This window comes from Embiotoca jacksoni, unplaced genomic scaffold, assembly GCF_022577435.1.
Source record: "Embiotoca jacksoni isolate LCO1_2020_lvr unplaced genomic scaffold, fEmbJac1.0.p SCAF_3, whole genome shotgun sequence".
Lineage (NCBI taxonomy): Eukaryota > Metazoa > Chordata > Actinopteri > Embiotocidae > Embiotoca > Embiotoca jacksoni.
Window position 1 is genome coordinate 12640484 of NW_027185381.1, and position 25080 is coordinate 12665563.

Genomic DNA, 25080 nt, shown 5'->3' on the forward strand with positions numbered 1-25080 from the left:
GTAACAGGAAGCTTCATGACAGAGACACTGATAAATTGTAAATTAAGTGTTGTCATAAGAACCCTTATCATGGGTGTGATCTTCATGGAGACAAAAATCACAAAGGTTGACATCCAGAATGACACTTTTGCTCCTCCTAAACTGCAAACACCCAGCACACTATATTACATGATCTTGATTCTGTGTTACCAGTTGGCTCAACTAACCCCCTCAGGGACTACTCAAGGATCATGGAAGCAGTCAGGATGCTGCTTGGACGGGTGATACCGTGGCTCATCCTCTGTCTTGGACTATCTGCAGCTTCAATTGGTACGTACATTAATGGGACACAATGAGAGCTGCAGACATGACAGTGCTAAGACTGTAATCCCTGAAACAACATTTAATCAAATTAATGAAGTCTTTGCTTTTTCTTTGTGAAATATTGGTTTCTTACTGGGTACAACATTGTCTGCTTTTGTCTAACATTATGTTCAGTTCTAATGTAAATGCTTTTCTTCTTTTTTTAAGTCATGTCCAAAATGCCAGTAATTACAGGTAATAATTTGTTTTTTTCAGACATGAAAGACAACAATCTAAACATCATTTACACTTTGAACTTTGAGTAATGAATGTTTCTTTCTCCACAAACGACAAGTGAGATCCTCTCACAACAACCAATTCTGCAGCACATGGGGAAACTACCACTTCAAGACTTTTGATGGAGATTTCTTCAATCTTCCCTCCCCTTGCAACTTCGTCCTTGCATCCCAGTGTAAGAGCAGCTACGAGGATTTTAATATCCAGCTGCAGCGACAGGAGATAGATGGAGTTACCACCATTAAGAAAATCATGATGAAACTGGAGGGAGTCGTGTTGGAGTTAGCCAGCACTTCCATCAAAGTCAGTGATCAACTGTGAGTCTGTTTTGATAATGGGAGTTTTCATTACCAGCTGATGTACTGTTTACACTGATGGTTAATGTTATCTGTGGTGATTTATTTGTTCCCTATAGTGTGACTTTACCATTCAGCCAGGCTGGCATTTCTATAGAAAGAACTGTGTCCCATGTTAAAATCGAGGCAAAGCTCGGTTTGGTCATCATGTGGAATGAAGAAGACTCCCTCTGGGTATGTGTGTTCACATTTTCTTTGTTATATACTATGTATGACCTGAAAGAACTTATCTATAATAAATAAATTATATTGACCACCGTATGAGATGAAAAAAAAAAAAAAAAAACATATATTGGCAACATGATGTTGAAACCTATCCTGATGCATTGTGCCATTGAAATTTCAATAAAGTATCAGTACCAGTGAAACGCTGGTGTGTTAAGCAATGCCTTCGGTATGCTAGAAATGTATAAATGTTACTGAGAAGAATTTCCTCAATTCTCTGACTCACAAAAGTCCAGTTGCTTGATACTGAAACAAATCATCAGATGATGTTTGCCAAGTTGTGTTGTGGATGTTCAAACTTTTTGTTCTCGTCCAACATAGTTGAACACAAAAGGAGAGGCAGTTTCACCAGACTACTGTGCTCAAGTGGTGCCAGGCAAAATTGTACACGTCATTTTTATTTCTACAAATGATTAAAACCCAGTTTTTTTCTGGTTTTAAGATTGAGCTGGATGCAAAATTCAAGAATCAAACCTGTGGCCTGTGTGGCGACTTCAATGAAGTCCAAATGTATGATGAGTTCATCCAATCAGGTAAATACGCAAGGCTAAAGCTTAAAATAATTTGAAGTGCACAAATCGGCCTTCAAACTGGCTGCAATATCCGTTTTCTCTTGAAACAGGAGATTCTGTGAGTCCTGAAGAATATGCGGAGGAATGGAAGATCAATGGTCCCACTGAAAATTGTGAAGCAGTTTCCTCTCCAGCCACGCAGACTTGTGTAAACCAGGTGTGTGGAAATGGCAATATTAAGAAGGATTTGAAATGACATTATAATCTAAACACAGGACATTGAATACTGTGCCCTACAGGTGGAGATGTGTGAGAACCTGCTGACTGGACCTGCATTCCTCAGCTGTCAAGACCTGATTGATACCGACTCCTTCATTAAAGCCTGTGTGAAAGACCTGTGTTACTGTAACAGCAGCAGTACTTGCTTATGTTCAACCATATCAGAGTACTCCCGTCAGTGTGCTCATGTAGGCGGCACACCACAGCAATGGAAGACCGACCAACTCTGTGGTAAGAGCAGGAACAAGGATTATGCATTTTCAATGCTTTTTGTTGTAGATACATCAGAAAAAGTGTTTCTAATTTAAATTGCGATTTTTGTGTTTTGAATAGCAAAAACGTGCCCTTTTAACATGGAGTATAAGGAATGTGGTAGTCCCTGCACGGACACCTGCAGCGATCTCCAGAGAAGCCAAATATGCGATGAGCACTGCATAGATGGATGCTTCTGTCCATTTGGTGAGTGTCCGGGTTTTAAAACATACACCAGTAATTTGTGCTATTAAAATACAGTTTAAGGAATAGTTTCACATTCCTTCACATCAATAACATTATATTTTTACAGGGAATTATGTGCTGAAATTAATTATTGGCAAAGCCCCTGCTTTTGGGGTTATTATGTAATGGCTATATAATCAATGTACTGAGGTCATTTTACCATGTTAACATTGTTAGATTAGCACTTTTATACATGCATCATTGTTGTCTCGACTTGACACTCTTTGTTGTACATTATAGTTTCAGTAATTATGGGCAGCTTTAGCCACAATCAGGTGCACATTTTCCAATGATCTGTGCAAATGAATAATGAAAGTTGTTAGGTAACTGATAATGAAATCTGACCAAAATCCTTGAATTTAATGCAGTTTTGATTTTGGGCAGTAATAAGTAGATATATTCAAGAGTTTGCCTGTTGAGTTATATATATTTTTATGACATCCAGTGTAGTAGCCTCTTGGAGGCTACCTTTAATGTCTAGGTTCGCACGTGTACACGTATGTCTTGTGAGCAATGAAGAACAATTTTCTGATTCATGAAGGGGGAGGAGGGAGGGTTCTACTAAAGTTACCAACACTACACCACTATAAAACTTTGACTAGCCTATTTGCGTCATAACAGTAGTGTGTGGATGCTGAAGGCTGAAATCTTCTATTTTCACAATTTTATTTTCAAGATAAAAGATTAAGATTAAAAAAAGAATAAAATCATACCAATAAATGTATGCACAATGTGTACAGGTATCACTGATCCCATACACATTGAATAATGCATCAAAAACATTGTTAGAAATGATCTGTTAATTTGCGTGTACTCTGCACCTCCCACACATGTATGACTCTTACAGGGTTTGCGTTGTGTGTATTTACTGTTGGCCAAAGACTAATTACATCATTACATTTCCTCCCAGGAACTGTCTTTGATGACATCACTCAAAGTGGGTGTGTTGCTGTTGACCGGTGCTCCTGCTTACACAATGGCAAGACCTACAACCCTGGGGAATCATATTCAAGTCCATGTCGAGAATGGTAATTTTTTTATATCATGTTCACATTCACAACATGTGTTTTAATAAAGTTTGTCCAGTTGAACTGACTGACCTCTCTTGATAGCAACTGTACCCTGGGTCAGTGGAGCTGTAAGGCTAACGACTGTCCTGGTGTCTGCTCCATCCTGGGTGGCTCTCACATCTCCACCTACGACGATAAAGTGTATACTTTCCACGGAGACTGTTCATATGTTCTCTCCAAGGTGAGCCATTCAGACTTAAATTAATTCATTCTTTAATTCAAAAGCAAAATTACAATAAATGTAAGAAAATAGTTTGTAATTAGGTGTATTTGTCTTCTCTTGGCTTTAGGAAACTAATGGGACTTTCAGTGTCCTTGGCGACTTGGTCAAATGTGAAAAATCTGATAAATCAACTTGCCTGACTGCACTCACTCTACTACTGCCGAAACACATGGTAAAATACATGAATGAAAGCATATTTACATTGTTCTCTCCATGTAATATCTGCAGGAAAGGGTTCACAATTTTGAGTTCATATACCAACTCACTTTGTCCTGCAGATGATTGTCATTGAAGCCAATGGACACATCTTTTACAACAAAATGGTCTCCCAGCTTCCGCTTTTCATGGGTGAGTGGTTGTTTCTTTTTGGTATGTCTTCTTTTTTAAAATCACAAAGTATACTGTCAGTTAGTTTGCTCAAATCGCTTTGGATAAAAACATCAGCTAAATGAAATGTAATGTAAATGTAAATGTAATGTAAAAATTAAAACTCTTTAGTCTTGTTAATGTGAATTTTCTTTCATTACAGATGACGTCACAATCTTCAGCCCATCTACGTTCTTTATTGTAATCCAAACCACATACGGGCTTGAGCTTGAGATTCAGCTCACGCCTATTATGCAGGTCTACATCAAAGCCAGTGTTTCCAATAAAGGAAAGCTCAACGGTACGTTTTAAATCTTGAGAGGTTTTGATTAAAGTGTAAGGTATAAACCTTTTGCAGTATTTTAACGACAATTGAGTCAACATATCAAAATCTTTACGCAGGTCTTTGTGGAGATTTTAATGATGTTGAAGTTGATGACTTCAGAACCACAAATGGATTGGTTGAGGGAACGGCTGGGACTTTTGCCAACACATGGAAGACCAAAACAAACTGCCCTGATGTGACAAACATACTGAGTGACCCTTGCGCTTCGAGTGTAGACAAGGGTAGGTCACAGACTTCGTGCTGTATATTTTAATATCACTCCTCACAAAGCCCTAACATCAAACATGTTTATTTCTTTTTGTAGAGAAATATGCCAATCACTGGTGCTCCTTGGTATCAGACCCAAAAGGGATTTTTGCACAGTGCCATCCTGAAATAAACCCAGACATCTATGAAACTGTAAGCAATCTTCTTCACGCTCTAATCTGTGTGTATATATTTATTTTAATTTACATATTCATCAAGTGCGTAATTCATCTATTTGTTTATCTGGTTGCTGTTTCTGTCTGCAGTCTTGTATTTATGACACCTGCACCTGTGAAAACAGTGAGGAGTGTATGTGTGCTGCCATATCTGCCTATGTCCATGCATGTGCCGCTGAGGGTGTTTTCCTGAATGGATGGAGGAACAACATGTGCCGTAAATTTAACCCAAATTAACAAATTTCTTTATACATTCAATTTGTATTTATTTGATTGTGTTGATTCACCGGGTGATCCTTACTTCTTTCAACAGAGAAATACACAACTGGCTGCCCTTCTACTTTTGTGTATGACTACCAGATGACAAGCTGTGGTCGCACTTGCCGATCTCTTAGTCAGTCAGACTTAACATGTGAGGCTAACTTTACCCCACTTGATGGCTGCGGCTGTGCTGAAGGAACCTATCTCAATGAGAAGGGAGAGTGTGTGTCAGCCTCACAATGCTCCTGTCATGTAGGAGACAGTCTGGCGCACTCTGGGCAGAGGATCAAGGTCCATGGACAAACTTGGTGAGGATTTCAATATTTCCAGTAAAATTAAACCAGAACAATGTTTTTATGATTATTGTTGGACATTTTAAACTGCTTAACAAAGGTACCACAAAGAATACTAATTGTGGTTTTATGTCAAATTAGGAATAACTAGAAAATGCTATTATGCACTAAAATATTGCTTTAAGTTTAGCTGGTAAACAACTTTATTGTAGTGATAGTTGTGAAACTATATGCAAGAAATAAATTTGTACATAAAGCCGGAAATGTGCAAAGAAATTTAATTTCGTAAGAGATGTGTAAAAGGATCCACAAATATTTGTACACTCCCCACTAAAAGTATGTTAACAGTGGTGAAATTGTTTTTGCTACAGTTTGTAAGCAAATAGTGTATATATTTATCTATATCTAATGGAAAAAAAACCTGCAATGATGAAATTCATATCTCTTCTCTGTCTTGTGTGTCTTTCTATGCACTTCAGCTTCTGCCATGGTGGAAAATTAAGCTGTACAGGAAACCACATAAGTGAATGTAGGTACAAAGCGCTCAGTTCATCTTACTGTTTACTCTGAAGTAAAGCATATTATTAGTAAGACCAATCATACATTGGTGTAACATTCTGTCTTTGTTATTAGCATGTACCCATCCAATGGTTTTCTTCAACTGCTCAAGTGCAAAGCCAAGTGACAAGGGATCCGAATGCCAAAACAGCTGCCAGACACTGAACACAGAATGTGTAAGACTGAGACACTGGCTCATGACTGCTGTTAAATACTCTACACATTTATACTAAAGCTACAGAATCACATGTTAAATAAATTGCTATTATGCTGCATAGGGGAGTAAACACTGCATCTCAGGCTGTGTGTGTCCTGATGGGCTGCTGTCAGATGGTAAAGGAGGCTGTATAAAGGAGGAGGACTGCCCCTGCCCATATAATGGAGAATCCTATAGTCCTGGAGAATCTGTCACTGTGGACTGCAATACATGGTGAGCTTTCTTATGATGTGTTATAGCACTGTGTCGTTCACATTTTGCAGGGACCTTTTGATATTGGGAACATTTAACTTAAAAGAACTTTATTATTTCAAATCTCAGCACATGCAAGAGCAGAAAATGGAAGTGTACAAATCACGACTGTGATGGAACCTGTACTATATATGGAGAAGGGCATTACATCACTTTTGATGAAAAGAAATTTGCATTTAATGGGGGCTGTGGCTACATCTTCACTCAGGTATCGTCTCAAGTTCTATTGAGTCTTTTTGACTTGTCAAAGTCAATCTTGTGATACTGACATCCGAGTCTTGCAGGATTACTGTGGGGATGATATGGAGGGCACCTTCAGGGTCCTGACTGAGAGCATCCCCTGTGGAACAACTGAAAACATCTGCTCCACTGCGATCAAGCTCTACTTAGGGGTACATAAGTATGGTAGCACAATACATTCACAATAGATGAAAAAAACAAGAGACCTTTTCACATGATTATGAGTTATTCCTTAGTTATGAGAAAAGGCTAAGGGTGGTCAGAAAGGTGGAGAACAGGGGTGATGGCGCCGCTGTTTCAATGTACTCATTATGAGCTTAAACGTCAATATAAGAGTTTTGTTATTCAACAAATTATTATTTGGAAATGTCTTTTTACAAACAGGACATATAATGTGGCCATGGATACAGTGAGCTGCACTGAGTGCCGCAACATGAAGCCCTGTTTTAGATTTGTTTTAGAAAATTAAGTACGCCACATTAGCTATTAATGGTTACCTTTGGCTGTGGACCATTGAAAGTAATAGCAACTATCAGTGAACAACTTTGATACTGAATAAATCTTATAAACTTGAGGATTCTCAGGCAGTTTCTGAGGCATTTCTGTTCCCGTCCCAGTAAACAGTGAGTAGCACTGCCTTGTCGTTTTTTTTTTTGGCCTATAATTGTTTGCATTTTGGAAAGTAAAGTTTGGCTCGTAACCTGTTAATAGTAACAGTCATATAAAATCCTGATCTTGTAATTATGAGATAATAAGTCACAAGATATGGTCTAATTTTTATTTTCTGTGAATGTAATGTACTTCCGCACATACACTATTTTGTTCAATTAAGGTCATCTTTAAATGACTATGCAAGATGACAAATGAGCCTGTTTTGCTTCTTCCAGAACAATGAAATAGTTCTGTCAGAGGAAAATGTCAAAGTCATCAAACAGAAAAAAGGGGTGGACATCCCCTATCAAGTCCACACTATGGGTATATATGTTGTCATTGAGGCAAAGAATGGTCTCGTTCTGATTTGGAATAAGAAGACAACACTCAAGATCAAACTCAGCTCCAGATTCAAGGTGGGTGAGCACATATTTATTTGTTGAATAAATTTTAATGCGGTTGTCATTTTACAAATAACCTAGTTCTCATTTTATCCCAGGGCAAGGTCTGTGGTCTGTGTGGGAATTATGATGGGAACATCAAGAACGATTTCACCACCAGAAACAAGGAAGTTGTGGTCAAAGCCATGGAGTTTGGAAATAGCTGGAAAGTGTCACCTACCTGCCCAAATGCCGACAGTCAAAAGAATCTTTGCAGTCTGTACTCACACAGGCAGGCATGGGCATTAAAACACTGCAGCATAATCAACAGTAAAGTATTTGCTGCCTGCCATTCAAAGGTAAGAAAATTGTCAAACAATGTGACATGACATACAAACAAAGTCATTCCTAAACCTGTGATTTTCTGTACAATTAGCTATAGAATAACAATCCTCCCTAAAACTTTTTACGATGACAATGACTTGTTTCTAAAAGGTGAATCCCCAAAACTATCATGATGCTTGTGTGAGCGACACGTGTGCCTGCAATACAGGAGGAGATTGTGAGTGTTTCTGCTCAGCTGTGGCAGCCTATGCAGCAGCCTGTAATGAGGCTGGAGCCTGTGTGAAATGGAGAACTCCCACCATTTGCCGTGAGTGCTTTTGTCTTTCTGAGACCTTCACAAAAAATACATAATCCACATATATAATCATTATCATTATCTGTTTACAAATAAAGAATGACTCACATTTTCTTATGCAACTTGCATACAAGACTGCGTAGTCTTTGTCTTAATAATATTCCTTTTTTTTCCTTCATTAGCTCTATTCTGTGATTTTTACAACCCTGATGGAGAGTGTGAATGGCACTATGAGCCTTGTGGAAGATCATGCATGAAGACATGCAGGAATCCCTCTGGATTATGCTACAATCAACTTCCAGCATTAGAAGGTATAGATGACAAAAAAAAGGGACAGCGTATGCATTGTTAAGACTAAAGTTATGAATGTTTTTTTCAAGTGAAGCCCATGATGCAATCAGGATTGTGTTTTCAGGTCGACTGTATTTACTGACATACTATTGAATTTTCATTGACCCTCAAAGTTACTCACAGGCTTTAAACTCTATTTCCTGCCTGCATTTCTTCTGTGCCAGTTTTGAAATTTACAATAATATTACATTTTTTAAGGTTGCTATCCAACTTGCCCACCTGAACGATCTTATTTGGAAGAAATTACCATGAAATGTGTGTCAAAGGAGGAATGTGGCTGCAATGATAATGACGGGAAGTATTATCAAGAAGGAGAAGTTATGCCGCGAAAGAAAAACTGCCACAACTGGTAGGACACTTACTGTGATACTGATTTTGCAGTTGGTCTGAAAGAAAGCAATAACTTTGATTTTTTTTCTTAAAAAACAAATTTACTTTCCTCAATTGCCTTTCAGTTATTGTTCATCAACAAAGATGGAGTGCAGCTATAATGTCAAAGGTAAGTAGGACAAACATTATCATGCAGTTGCTGTGATTGGTTGTTGTGAATGAGAAAATAAAAGATAGAGATTAACTGTAGAGACAGTACAAAAATATTAAACCAAAGATTTTTAAAGGGCACTATCTTTTTTTTCCAGCTTGCACTTGTACATATAAAGGTCTAATATATGAGTATGGACAAAAAGTCTATGAAACACACGATGGAGATGGAACCTGTATTACTGGTTATTGTGGAGTAAATGGAACTATTACTGTAATCCTGAAGGCTTGTACAACTACACCCACTCCGACAAAAACAACACCCTTCACTTTTAAGCCTGGTAAGAATAAGACTAAGTGAGAAAGATTTCTTCATATCCAATGTTCTGATCCTTGTGAAAGAAGCTAAAAGCTTTACTCTTGTATTGTTTTGACGGTCACAGAAACAACAACAACCCCAGAAACACCCACCACAACAACCACAGAAAAAACCATCTCAACAACCACCACAGAACAACCTACCACAACAACCACAGAAAAAACCATCCCAACAACCACCACAGAAAAACCCACCACAACAACAACCACAGAAAAACCCACCACAACAACCACAGAAAAACCTACCACCACAACCACCACAACAACAACAACAACTGTTGTCTGTTGTAAATGGTCAGGTTGGATAAACAATTATTACCCTAGCTTTACAAATGGTGGAGATTATGAAACCATAGAAAACATCACTGATATAGACATGAGTGTTTGCAGAAAACCTCTGGAAGTACAATGTAGAGCCACATATTTCAAAGATAAATCTTTGAAGGAAGTCGGTCAAAAAGTAGAATGTAGCGCACAAAATGGACTGATCTGTAATAACAAAGACCAGGGTCCACCTCCTATTTGTTATGACTATGAAATACGAGTCAAGTGCTGCCGAAACAATTGTGAAATTACCACAACAACCACAGAAAAAACCATCCCAACAACCACCACAGAACAACCTACCACAACAACCACAGAAAAAACCATCCCAACAACCACCACAGAAAAACCCACCACAACAACAACCACAGAAAAAACCATCCCAACAACCACCACAGAACAACCTACCACAACAACCACAGAAAAAACCATCCCAACAACCACCACAGAAAAACCCACCACAACAACAACCACAGAAAAACACACCACAACAACCACCACAGAAACACACGAAACAACAACCACAGAAAAAACCATCCCAACAACCACCACAGAACAACCTACCACAACAACCACAGAAAAAACCATCCCAACAACCACCACAGAAAAACCCACCACAACAACAACCACAGAAAAAACCATCCCAACAACCACCACAGAACAACCTACCACAACAACCACAGAAAAAACCATCCCAACAACCACCACAGAAAAACCCACCACAACAACAACCACAGAAAAAACCATCCCAACAACCACCACAGAAAAACCCACCACAACAACAACCACAGAAAAAACCATCCCAACAACCACCACAGAACAACCTACCACAACAACCACAGAAAAAACCATCCCAACAACCACCACAGAAAAACCCACCACAACAACAACCACAGAAAAACACACCACAACAACCACCACAGAAACACACGAATCAACAACCACAGAAAAAACCATCCCAACAACAACCACAGAACAACCTACCACAACAACCACAGAAAAAACCATCCCAACAACCACCACAGAAAAACCCACCACAACAACAACCACAGAAAAAACCATCCCAACAACCACCACAGAACAACCTACCACAACAACCACAGAAAAAACCATCCCAACAACCACCACAGAAAAACCCACCACAACAACAACCACAGAAAAAACCATCCCAACAACCACCACAGAACAACCTACCACAACAACCACAGAAAAAACCATCCCAACAACCACCACAGAAAAACCCACCACAACAACAACCACAGAAAAAACCATCCCAACAACCACCACAGAAAAACCCACCACAACAACAACCACAGAAAAAACCATCCCAACAACCACCACAGAACAACCTACCACAACAACCACAGAAAAAACCATCCCAACAACCACCACAGAAAAACCCACCACAACAACAACCACAGAAAAAACCATCCCAACAACCACCACAGAACAACCTACCACAACAACCACAGAAAAAACCATCCCAACAACCACCACAGAAAAACCCACCACAACAACCACAGAAATACCTACCACCACAGCCACCACAACAACAACAACAACTGTTGTCTGTTGTAAATGGTCAGGTTGGATCAACAATTATTACCCTAGCTTTACAAATGGTGGAGATTATGAAACCATAGAAAACATCACTGATATAGACATGAGTGTTTGCAGAAAACCTCTGGAAGTACAATGTAGAGCCACATATTTCAAAGATAAATCTTTGAAGGAAGTCGGTCAAAAAGTAGAATGTAGCGCACAAAATGGACTGATCTGTAATAACAAAGACCAGGGTCTACCTCCTATTTGTTATGACTATGAAATACGAGTCAAGTGCTGCCGAAACAATTGTGAAATTACCACAACAACCACAGAAAAAACCATCCCAACAACCACCACAGAACAACCTACCACAACAACCACAGAAAAAACCATCCCAACAACCACCACAGAAAAACCCACCACAACAACAACCACAGAAAAAACCATCCCAACAACCACCACAGAACAACCTACCACAACAACCACAGAAAAAACCATCCCAACAACCACCACAGAAAAACCCACCACAACAACAACCACAGAAAAAACCATCCCAACAACCACCACAGAACAACCTACCACAACAACCACAGAAAAAACCATCCCAACAACCACCACAGAAAAACCCACCACAACAACAACCACAGAAAAAACCATCCCAACAACCACCACAGAACAACCTACCACAACAACCACAGAAAAAACCATCCCAACAACCACCACAGAAAAACCCACCACAACAACAACCACAGAAAAAACCATCCCAACAACCACCACAGAAAAACCCACCACAACAACAACCACAGAAAAAACCATCCCAACAACCACCACAGAACAACCTACCACAACAACCACAGAAAAAACCATCCCAACAACCACCACAGAAAAACCCACCACAACAACAACCACAGAAAAACACACCACAACAACCACCACAGAAACACACGAAACAACAACCACAGAAAAAACCATCCCAACAACCACCACAGAACAACCTACCACAACAACCACAGAAAAAACCATCCCAACAACCACCACAGAAAAACCCACCACAACAACAACCACAGAAAAAACCATCCCAACAACCACCACAGAACAACCTACCACAACAACCACAGAAAAAACCATCCCAACAACCACCACAGAAAAACCCACCACAACAACAACCACAGAAAAACACACCACAACAACCACCACAGAAACACACGAAACAACAACCACAGAAAAAACCATCCCAACAACCACCACAGAACAACCTACCACAACAACCACAGAAAAAACCATCCCAACAACCACCACAGAAAAACCCACCACAACAACAACCACAGAAAAAACCATCCCAACAACCACCACAGAAAAACCCACCACAACAACAACCACAGAAAAAACCATCCCAACAACCACCACAGAACAACCTACCACAACAACCACAGAAAAAACCATCCCAACAACCACCACAGAAAAACCCACCACAACAACAACCACAGAAAAAACCATCCCAACAACCACCACAGAAAAACCCACCACAACAACAACCACAGAAAAACCCACAACAACCACCACAGAGAAATCCTACACAAATCCCATTACAAGTACAACAGTATCAACACAATCGCATGCAGTTATTACAAACACAACAACCACAGAAAAACCCACAACAGCAACCACAGAGAAACCCACCACCACATCAACCACAGAAAAACACAAAACAACAACCACAGAAAAAACCATCCCAACAACCACCACAGAACAACCTACCACAACAACCACAGAAAAAACCATCCCAACAACCACCACAGAAAAACCCACCACAACAACAACCACAGAAAAAACCATCCCAACAACCACCACAGAACAACCTACCACAACAACCACAGAAAAAACCATCCCAACAACCACCACAGAAAAACCCACCACAACAACCACAGAAATACCTACCACCACAACCACCACAACAACAACAACAACTGTTGTCTGTTGTAAATGGTCAGGTTGGATCAACAATTATTACCCTAGCTTTACAAATGGTGGAGATTATGAAACCATAGAAAACATCACTGATATAGACATGAGTGTTTGCAGAAAACCTCTGGAAGTACAATGTAGAGCCACATATTTCAAAGATAAATCTTTGAAGGAAGTCGGTCAAAAAGTAGAATGTAGCGCACAAAATGGACTGATCTGTAATAACAAAGACCAGGGTCCACCTCCTATTTGTTATGACTATGAAATACGAGTCAAGTGCTGCCGAAACAATTGTGAAATTACCACAACAACCACAGAAAAAACCATCCCAACAACCACCACAGAACAACCTACCACAACAACCACAGAAAAAACCATCCCAACAACCACCACAGAAAAACCCACCACAACAACAACCACAGAAAAAACCATCCCAACAACCACCACAGAACAACCTACCACAACAACCACAGAAAAAACCATCCCAACAACCACCACAGAAAAACCCACCACAACAACAACCACAGAAAAACACACCACAACAACCACCACAGAAACACACGAAACAACAACCACAGAAAAAACCATCCCAACAACCACCACAGAACAACCTACCACAACAACCACAGAAAAAACCATCCCAACAACCACCACAGAAAAACCCACCACAACAACAACCACAGAAAAAACCATCCCAACAACCACCACAGAACAACCTACCACAACAACCACAGAAAAAACCATCCCAACAACCACCACAGAAAAACCCACCACAACAACAACCACAGAAAAAACCATCCCAACAACCACCACAGAACAACCTACCACAACAACCACAGAAAAAACCATCCCAACAACCACCACAGAAAAGCCCACCACAACAACAACCACAGAAAAAACCATCCCAACAACCACCACAGAACAACCTACCACAACAACCACAGAAAAAACCATCCCAACAACCACCACAGAAAAACCCACCACAACAACAACCACAGAAAAAACCATCCCAACAACCACCACAGAACAACCTACCACAACAACCACAGAAAAAACCATCCCAACAACCACCACAGAAAAACCCACCACAACAACAACCACAGAAAAAACCATCCCAACAACCACCACAGAACAACCTACCACAACAACCACAGAAAAAACCATCCCAACAACCACCACAGAAAAACCCACCACAACAACAACCACAGAAAAAACCATCCCAACAACCACCACAGAACAACCTACCACAACAACCACAGAAAAAACCATCCCAACAACCACCACAGAAAAACCCACCACAACAACAACCACAGAAAAAACCATCCCAACAACCACCACAGAAAAACCCACCACAACAACCACCACAGAAAAACACAAGACAACAACCACAGAAAAACCCACAACAACCACCACAGAGAAATCCTACACAAATCCCATTACAAGTACAACAGTATCAACACAATCGCATGCAGTTATTACAAACACAACAACCACAGAAAAACCCACAACAGCAACCACAGAGAAACCCACCACCACATCAACCACAGAAAAACACAAAACAACAACCACAGAAAAAACCATCCCCACAACCACCACAGAACAACCTACCACAACAACCACAGAAAAAACCATCCCAACAACCACCACAGAAAAGCCTACCACAACAACAACCACAGAAAAAACCATCCCAACAACCACCACAGAACAACCTACCACAACAACCACAGAAAAAACCATCCCAACAACCACCACAGAAAAACCCACCACAACAACAACCACAGAAAAAACCATCCCAACAACCACCACAGAACAACCTACCACAACAACCACAGAAAAAACCATCCCAACAACCACCACAGAAAAACCCACCACAACAACAACCACAGAAAAAACCATCCCAACAACCACCACAGAACAACCTACCACAACAACCACAGAAAAAACCATCCCAACAACCACCACAGAAAAACCCACCACAACAACAACCACAGAAAAAACCATCCCAACAACCACCACAGAACAACCTACCACAACAACCACAGAAAAAACCATCCCAACAACCACCACAGAAAAGCCCACCACAACAACAACCACAGAAAAAACCATCCCAACAACCACCACAGAAAAACCTACCACAACAACAACCACAGAAAAACCCACCACAACAACCACCACAGAGAAACCCACCACAACAACAACCACAGGAAAACCCATCTCAACAACAACCACAGGAAAACCCATTTCAACAACAACCACAGAACAACCCACCACAACAACAACAACCAAAAAGTCTACTCTTGAAACTACTACTGTGACATCATCTCGACAGTCTTCAACATCCGCGAGAATAACTTTATGTTCCTGCAAATACATGAATCAGATTTTCTATCCTGGTAAGCAATGTGCTCTTGTTATCAGCTGCTGTTCATCCTTTCACTGTTTTATTTTAGTCATAGTTACACCATTTTTAACAATGCAACCTGGCAAATCTTAACATAAAAGAGCAGAGCTTTGAAACTATAAGGTGTTGATGCATTCAAGTCCTGTTTATATTCAGAATTTGCCCTTTAAGGTAGCTTGTATTTCTTTTAGATCTACGACCAGGCAAAATGTAGCACACCAACAAACACAATTGGCTTTATTTAGTGCAGGAAATATCTTTTATCCACATTCATGTTGTCGTGACTTACTGGCTGGCTGGCTGGATCAATTGAATTATAATGTAAGTGACCACAGGCAAAGTTGGTCATCACCATGTCCCTATTGGGACTATAGCCGAAACAAAACAGCACTCAGAGTGCTATTTATTCTGGGTTTATTTTGTATACAGTAGAGTAATGTCAAGTTGTCATTAAATAACACCCCAATTATAAACCTTTATATTTATGACAGGTGTCGTGTCAGTGTTATTTACACCCTTTTAAATAAATTTTTACCAAAGACACTGTAACTGGCTGCAGTGTTGTTATGTCAGTTGTTGTTTTTTGTAATTGAACTGCTTTGGATTTATTCTCATGTAGGTAGCTTCATTTACAACAAGACTGATGGAGCGGGCTCGTGTTTCACTGCATATTGCAATTCAACTTGCAATGTTGAAAAGCATGCCAGACCATGTCACTCTACTCCTCCACCTCACATAACGACGACTCCTCCACCGAAACCTCCCCCAGACTGCTCGTATCTCAATCCACCTAGAAAGGTATTTGAATTTATATGTATACTTTCAAGAAAAGAAAATCAATAGGAATATAGAAGAAGAAAATGTTTGAAGTGTTGTCTTCCCTAGTTTATTTCAAGGCTGAAACAAGGTCTGTTAAATGCCTTGAACAAAGTGAATGTACTTTTAATGCTTGTTTTGCATAATATCATTGGTCTTTTGAGTTGTCGATGATAAGATCTATCAATGGTAAAGTTCAACAACACTAAATTCAATATACAATTTCTGTGAAATCAGTCATTTTTGCAAGCTAAACATTAATCCTTTGAATTTTGGGCAACATGAATCGGTCTTCTGTAGCTTGCCTAGAATGGCTCTGATTTTCATCAGAGCTACAGAAAGTTTATACAAAAACAATTCTTCAAACAGCTTGTGCAAACCTTGTGGTCAAAGAAGTACTTAATGAGTTCTATAAATTTGATAAAGTTATACATGTATATGCTTTAAAATTTGCCTGTATGCACCTTGGGGGCTTACATATAAAAGGGTAAAACTATCCTTAACAGAACAGATGCCTAAAAGTACTACTATGCCCTTTACAGAATGGTGAAACCTGGACTTCAAATAACTGCTCCACAGAAACATGTGACAAGGGTAAGGTGATCACAGAACATGTACCATGTAAATCAGTACTGATCCCTACCTGTGAAAATGGGCTTCCACCAGTGAAGGTCTATGATGAAACGGGTTGCTGTTTCCACTACGACTGCAAATGTAAGTTCAAATGAAAGCATTTTAAAATTTCACAAAACTGTTGCACATATCGGCAAAATACAAAATATACAGTGTTTTTCCTTGATGTTATACTTAATGCAATCTCAATCTGATATTTGCAGGTGTTTGTTCTGGATGGGGAGATCCACATTATTTAACATTTGATGGGCAATATTACAGCTTCCAAGAAAACTGCACATATGTCCTGATCAAAGAGATTAATCCCCGACACAATTTTCGTGTTCTGATCGACAATGTAAACTGCGACGCGTCTGGACTTGTGACCTGTGTTAAAGCCTTGATCGTGTATTATAAAGACTACGAAATCATTCTTACACAGGAGAGAACACCAAAGACTGTGAACTTGGTAAATATTGCTTTAAAAAACTTTACCTGAATTACTTAAATATATTAAATAATATGTCAAGACAATGGCTATTAAGATGTTTCACTAACAGTAAATAATGTTACAATTGTTTAGGTGTACATTAATGGCAAGCGAGTCCTCCCAACCTACTCTAACAAAGACTTCATTATCACAAGTACAGCAATTGAGATGCTTTTGAAAATCCCGGAAATCGAAGCTGTGGTGATGTTCAAAGGGCTTTTATTCAGCATTGATTTGCCGTTTTCTCTTTTCCACCACAACACCGAGGGACAGTGTGGTAAGATGATAATCAATTACCTGTTAACCCTCCCGCTGTCCTCGGGTCAAATTGACCTGCAGCTGTGTTCAACCAAGTTCTATTTTATTTTTATATTTTTTGGGATCATTGATGACAAGTATATATATGAAATATAAAAATAAAATAGAACTTAGTTGAACACAGCTGCGAGTCAATTTGACCCGAGGACAGCGGGAGGGTTAAAATGATCATGTTGAAAGAAACATGGGATTCCATGTTGCTTTCATAAATTAATCTCACCTCCATAATTTCTGATTCAGTATGTTTAACAGCCACATGTCTGGTCAGAGACCAGGAAATAAATTATGTGCTGGTACTATTATTGAATAATGTCACTACATCATTCAACAAACAACACAAGACAAGAATATTCAAGTCTACATAAATAAACACATTCTCTCATCTACACAGGTGGTTTGATATACATTATCACCAGCAAAACAACTTACATTTTTTACTTTTCAACATGTGATGGCTCAAACCTGCTCTTCAACACATACTTCACACAAATAACTCTTATTTAAACTAAGTAACTAAACTGGAAGTGACAGTCTGCATAGCATTTAAAGCCCACTAAAAACTATCAAGAAAACATATTGCTAATAGAAATCTTTGGCACTTACAAGTAGCTGCACACACACACACACACACACACACACACACACACACACACATCAGGAACAGCAAAACCCCATCACAACCGTTTCTCCAACTGCAGAACCAGAGCAACTAAAAGACCTCCACTAAGTGAGCTGAGAGTCCATAAATACTCCAGCCTGATTTATTATCACTGACTGAGAGAGGCTCGTGGCCAGTAAATGTTCATATCAGTGTGTTCAGGAGCTTTTTCCACTTGTAAGCTTGTAATATCTGTCATTTTAATATCTTCCTTTCACAAGGTACATGTGACAACAACAGGAAAAATGACTGCAGATTACCAAATGGTGAGATTCATCCATCATGCTCTGAAATGGGATATGATTGGCATGTATCTGACAAGAATAAGACAGATTGTAAGAAGCTGCCTACTTCACCGCCACCAACGGCAACAACCACAGAAACACCGTCTCCTATTTGTGAGATTTTGATCAGCGAGTAAGAATTTACAAAATAAACATGAACACAATATGTCATCATTTCGCAGTATCACTGGAGTAACCTACTTTCTTTTCATTTATGTGTGAAGGGTGTTTAAGAAATGCCACTCAGTACTCCCACCACATCCGTTTTATGAGGCCTGTAAATATGACGATCGCAACATGCAAAATTCCACCGTGGGCTGTTCCAGTCTGGAGGCGTACAACACAATGTGTGCTGAATCATCTATCTGTGTGGACTGGAGGGGTGCTACAAATGGACTGTGTGGTAGGAGAGTTTTGTTTTAGTAAAAGACAACCTATTGTTTTCTTAACATTTAAATGTTAAATCCATTTTCTCTTTTGTAGAATATAAATGTCCAGAAAGTAACGTCTACAACCCTTGTGGGCCAACTGTTGTAACAACCTGCAATGCAAGGTACTCAATCATTTCTATTTATACAATAAAGAAAATTGAATAATGCCAGGAGGTTTTAATGTAACAAGTATACAGCCATGCAAGTGAGAGGATGTACTTTTTGTTCAGTTGAATGCAGATGTTTTCATATTAACAAGCTCTGTCTCACTCACATTAAATTGTTACCATTTAATTTGTTTAATTAGCACTAAACACAAAGTCTTGGTAAAGGTAATGGCAATATAATTATTTCTATTGTTATTTGGTATTTCTTTAGACAAGTAGACATTTCTACATTCTGATGGCACTATAAATGAAAATGAAAAGTCATAAAATGACTGAAGTAGTTACAGTCTATCCTGAGGGGGATATTAATGTTTGTTGCAATTGTCATAACATCCTTAAAACTAGAAATGTCCCTTTTATTTGTACTAAAAAAATTAAAGAGGATCTCCAAAGTCATTCAAATTCATTATCTGGTATCCATAAATATCAGTAAAAAATGTCATGACCAATCACCCAACTTTATGAGAATCCATCAGATAGTTCCTGAGATTTTTCAATCTGAACCAACAAGGTGGACTGACCAGAACTGCTATCTCTAGAGTCATGTCGCTGGTATGGGCAAAAGAAAAAGCCTATATATTAGCTACTCTAGCCTGCAGTACATTGTGTCTGTGTTGCATAAACACAATTTATCATTTTATTTCTGAAATAATAATACCTGTTTATTATCATTTGTCTTCATATTTAGAGCCAATGAAAAGAACACACAGCAGTGCCAGAGAAAAGGAGAGGACCAGTCCTCGCCTTGTGATGGAATCATAGAGGGATGTTTCTGTCCAGAGGGAAAAATTTTGTTCAGTTTAACCTCTACCATCTGTGTCTCCTCTTGTAAGACTGTCTTCAGGTCTCTGTTGTTGAATCTAATGTTTATGATTGAGTGAATATAAAAATAAACTGTGTGTTCTTATTGTTTAAGGTTGCACTGGACCTGATGGCCAACCTATAGAGGTCAATTCTACAATACATACCGTGCACAGTTTTCATTATTCATTGTATTTGTTGCTTTTATGACATTCATTCTTTTCCATCAAACAGCCTGGTGTTCCGTGGCAGAGTGGCTGTCAGCAGTGTGTTTGTAATGAGGACACTGTTACGTGTGAGCCTCTCGCGTGCCCCACTCAAGAACCAATAACCTGTACCGAGGAAGGTGAAGTGTTGGTGAACCGCACAGTGGACTGCTGTCAGAAACTGACATGTGGTGAGTGATTTTAGGTACTGCTCCTACATCTGCAACACAATGTTCAGGGTTTTCCCTACCATTATAATTATATATATTTTCACAGTACCTAAGGCACTAAAGCTTCACTTTAAGCTTTGTTTTACCAATGTTTGGTAACGAATGTTTTTCAAAACTATGTAAAAATGCAAAGTTTTTAGTCAAATAACTGCCCCCCACCTGCTACAACAGCACCTAATCCCTTCACAAACCTAAGGAAACCCAGATGATTTAACAGATACAGGTATGGTAGAAATGCCAATAGTACTTAAAATAATGATTAAAGGGTCACTCCTCTGATTTTAAAATCAAATATCAGTTTACTCATTCCGGCGTGTGTTACTCTGCATCATGGGAAGTGTAGGATCTAGCAGTTTTGGAACCTGACCTGTGTTATGGCTTAAAAGGAGGGACATCTTGGCCTGTACTATAACAGTTTTCAATTGGTTTAAAGTTTTTATTTTCTTAAATTAGTAAGTCCCCAACTCAGCAGCAGACAGATACTAAATTTGAACAAATAAAAATCAAGTGCTTAACCTGTGATGAAGAAATATCACCATCAAATGACAATCTATTAAGCCTGAGTTTTATAACTGGTAAAAGCAGCAACGTGTGGCTCTTTATAGAGTCAAAAGACTTAAAGATGGGTTTTATCAAAGGCGTTTTTTTAAATTTTTTAAATCTACTTTTAAAATAAAAGTAATTTTTTTACATTTTAGAAATCACCTTTTATCAAGTGTTGCCTGTTGTCTAGTTTAATTTACTCCACCTGACAATTTTTGGTCTTCTTGGTTTGGTTAATGTTATACTCACTGACTTTTCAACCCACAGAATGTGATAAGAACAGATGTCCACCGCTAACACAGAAGTGCAAACTTGGATTTGAGTTGGAGACCCACATTTCCAATGATAGTTGCTGCCTTGTTCATCGCTGTGGTAAGCTCAGCGTATAGGTATCATTTATTTATTGTATGTATGTAAAAGACTTGAAAACTAAACTCAACCTGAATGTGATTTTATCCGTCAACATTATTTTTCTAGTGCCCAAAGGCGTCTGTGTCTTCAATGACACTGAGTACAAGGTAAGGCTTAACATACTTTGTATATTTTAGATATGTGTGACATGGAGATTATACTCATATTTCATATGAAGTTGGCTCAGACTTTGCATTTTATTGTATACAGCCCGGTACAGATTTCTCCAAAAAACCCTGTGAGTCATGCAGCTGCACTGAAACTCAGGATCCCAGCAGCATGCTGAACAAGATTGAGTGTAATCGGATTGTGTGTTCTCATTACTGTGCAGAGGTACTTCTACATAAAATATTTACATTTTTGAATTTTGAAGCCATTAAAGTTATGTATTGTACAGAAATAGTTCAAATGACAGATCGTGCTAAATCTACATCACTTCATCACATACTTTATTTTCAGAAACGTAAATGTATATATTTAATTGTTTGAAGATCCTATTGATTTTTGCATTTTTCAAATACAGGGCTATGTGCTTGTACATCAACCTGAACAATGTTGTGGATCATGTATTCAAAAAAGTTGTATTTTGGAGATCCCAGACTTTACTTCTTCGATAATTATTGAGGTAAGTGCAAAGTAATGGAACCGCCCTAAGAATCAAATTGTATTATTGGTGAGAATGTATCTTCACTAATTGACCTACCTCTCCTCTACACTTCTGACAGCCATCTCAGTCCTGGTCCCCACCAAATGACAACTGTACAAAGTATAATTGCCATAAGGTCAAAGATGACTTTATTGTCTATATAAACCAAACAACATGTCCTGAATTTGATTCAGAAAACTGCGTTCCAGTGAGTATGATCCAGTCCTGAAAGGAGCATGAGATTGTATTTCTGACAGCTAAATATCTATTAATAAGACTCAGAATTTGTATTGAATGACAAGAATGAGGGGTTAGTTTTTTTCTGTCAAAATGTTGTTTTAGGGTAATTGCAATTACAACGCCTTTCCGAAATGTGACTTTTAGTTGATGGGAAAGGGGGCACTCTGAGGTTTTAAAATAGAGGCCAAAAACAGGAAGTGCAAGGCAAAATTTAAATAAACAGTTCTGTAAATGGGATCAAATTATAAATACTCTGGTTTAATGTATATGGTTAAATAACAATAAGGGAAACACCAACACACAAAATAAATTGTGAAGTCAAAATAGCTTTGTATTGCATTTATTTATCCATTTATTTATTGTAATGTAATGAGTTTTAACATTGTCTTTTTGCATATTTTTAATCCATATCATCTGTATTACAGGGAACTGAGAAAAACGACAAGAATGGTTGTTGCAAAACTTGTAAGTATAAGTCGATAAAATACATTCAGATTACATAATTACATAATTTCTTTTTTTTAAACGCAGTTATGCATATAGACCATAAATCTAATCCACACCTTTTAAAAGTAACATTTTGTTTTTTAATTTCCGAGTCAGAAACTATGTGTTCAAGTTTTTACTTCAAACGACAGCATTCAACAACAAAAAAAGAGATACAAATACATTTTCCATCAACCCACCAAGCAACTAATGCTTTCAGCACTAAATGTGTTAAAGTCTGAGTCCTACAAAATCTACCCATCCAGTCACTCAGTGGTCAAGGTGGCCACTGAAATGATGATTTACCAGCAGCTGTGTTCTCCATGTAAAGATATTAATATGTCATTCACAGGTACTCCTCGTTACAACTGTCAAATGAACAGGAACACCACATATCTGCAGACCAAGAACTGCAAGTCGGTTGAGTCAGTGGAGCTCACAGCCTGTGCGGGATCCTGTGGAGCGTCTTCATCAATGTGAGATTTATGACAACATATCTGAGGAATATGCTGTACAAACTACTTACTCAATCATGCTAAGAATCACCTGTACAATTTGAATGTGAAGACCAATTTTTAAATATGTGTTTGCTTTTTAACAGCAACTGTCTGACTTTTTATTTGCAGGTACTCGGCCGAGAGCAACAGTTTGATGCATTCGTGTTCCTGCTGTCAAGAAATGGCCACCAGTAAGAAGGAAGTGGAGATGCTCTGCAAGGATGGCTCCAGAAAAAAACACACCTACATTTCAGTTGACAAATGTGGATGCCAAGTTGCTAAATGTACAGAGTACCAGAAAGGCAAAAAAAAAGGCATGAAAGGCTAAATTTAAAACCAAGCTTTATTAAAGGGAAAATCTGACCCATATATCTTAAAAAAATCCTCTCCAAAAACTGTTAGACAAACAAAACTTCATATGTGCTGACCACCAAAGACACACCTCTGTGCTCAAGCTTTTAAACAGAGGCAGCTCTACATGATGTCAAATGATGACAGCACGTATTTGTGTGAATGTGGGTCTTTTAATTTTTGAAGAAAAGTAACTGCATGGTGTGGTGTTTCAGGCTTAGAAGGTGTTCTTTCCTCCTTTTACTGTAAATGGTAGACAGATAGGAATTCAGATATTCATTACACTGTAGCAAAAATTAAAAAAAATACATTAAACTTGACTAAATGTGAAAAATGTAAAACATGGATTTTAATTTTAAATTGTTGTTAGCCATTTTTCCTAACAAAACACTTACGTAATAATCCGTTAGATATATAAAAAGAAGAGCATGATGAATGTCGAAACTATCTTTGTCTAATATCTGATTTTTCAAACTTCTGTCTTTAGTTTCATTAAAACTCAGGTTTACTGATGATTGTGTGTTGTCTGTTTTTATTTCCTGGGTGTTTTTTCTGTGGATTTGAATTTGCATGATGCATCATTGGTAGGGATAAGATTATTTTTCATTTTTTGCCTTTGACAAAAAATTATCTACACATTATTCCATAGATGTTATGAAGTATTACTTGATATGTATAGGCTATGGTCAATTGTTGACAATCATATATATATATACACTGTATATTGAGTCCACTTCCACAATTTATCTACTCTACAAACTGTAAAATCAACACACTATTAATTCATTGTTTGTCTTTGTTAAAGTATAGAGGTGCTTATAGCTTCTGACTACCATGTGGCCCCACCAACCATATCGTCCAAACCTTTCAGCATTATGTAGCCAGTTGCCTTTTCACAAAGTAGAGACAGAAATGACCAGTAATTGGAAAGTGTAGCCACAATTGAATTAATAATTGAAGGCAATAAAACAAGCTTTTAACAAAGTGTCACACCTCAACTTACTAATTGATATTATAGCCTTCGTTGTGCAAACTACTCAGCATTTGCAAATAATTACATCGCCATAAAACATCTAGCAAG

General features: G+C 38.5%; 1 protein-coding gene across 1 annotated transcript; it reads left to right on the forward strand.

The window, feature by feature from the left end:
* The first annotated feature begins 213 nt into the window (after positions 1-213).
* On the forward strand, positions 214-24512 carry LOC138205809 (mucin-2-like). The gene is made up of 48 exons (XM_069162083.1): positions 214-309; positions 511-537; positions 638-896; positions 995-1109; positions 1603-1693; positions 1783-1889; positions 1972-2182; positions 2285-2410; positions 3360-3477; positions 3562-3700; positions 3810-3914; positions 4021-4090; positions 4272-4409; positions 4511-4675; positions 4759-4853; positions 4967-5093; positions 5190-5445; positions 5910-5959; positions 6064-6164; positions 6267-6418; positions 6527-6665; positions 6742-6849; positions 7585-7764; positions 7848-8087; positions 8224-8380; positions 8551-8679; positions 8918-9068; positions 9175-9218; positions 9358-9540; positions 9643-15804; positions 16432-16610; positions 17171-17342; positions 17465-17709; positions 17824-18007; positions 18928-19123; positions 19215-19393; positions 19474-19543; positions 20277-20416; positions 20505-20536; positions 20624-20786; positions 21636-21740; positions 21846-21886; positions 21990-22112; positions 22303-22404; positions 22505-22633; positions 23091-23130; positions 23504-23627; positions 23778-24512. Exons 1-48 carry the CDS (start codon positions 231-233, stop codon positions 23974-23976), a joined length of 12447 nt encoding a protein of 4148 aa, XP_069018184.1. The 5' UTR covers positions 214-230; the 3' UTR covers positions 23977-24512.
* Positions 24513-25080: the final 568 nt, after the last annotated feature.

What these genes read in the sequence shown, in the direction of transcription:
- LOC138205809 (XM_069162083.1), top strand. Translation starts at nt 231, where the DNA reads ATGGAAGCAGTCAGGATGCTGCTTGGACGGGTGATACCGTGGCTCATC. An exon ending in CAAAATGCCAGTAATTACAG is followed by an intron (nt 538 to 637) that starts GTAATAATTTGT and finishes ACAAACGACAAG; the next exon opens with TGAGATCCTCTCACAACAAC. An exon ending in CGCAGACTTGTGTAAACCAG is followed by an intron (nt 1,890 to 1,971) that starts GTGTGTGGAAAT and finishes TGTGCCCTACAG; the next exon opens with GTGGAGATGTGTGAGAACCT.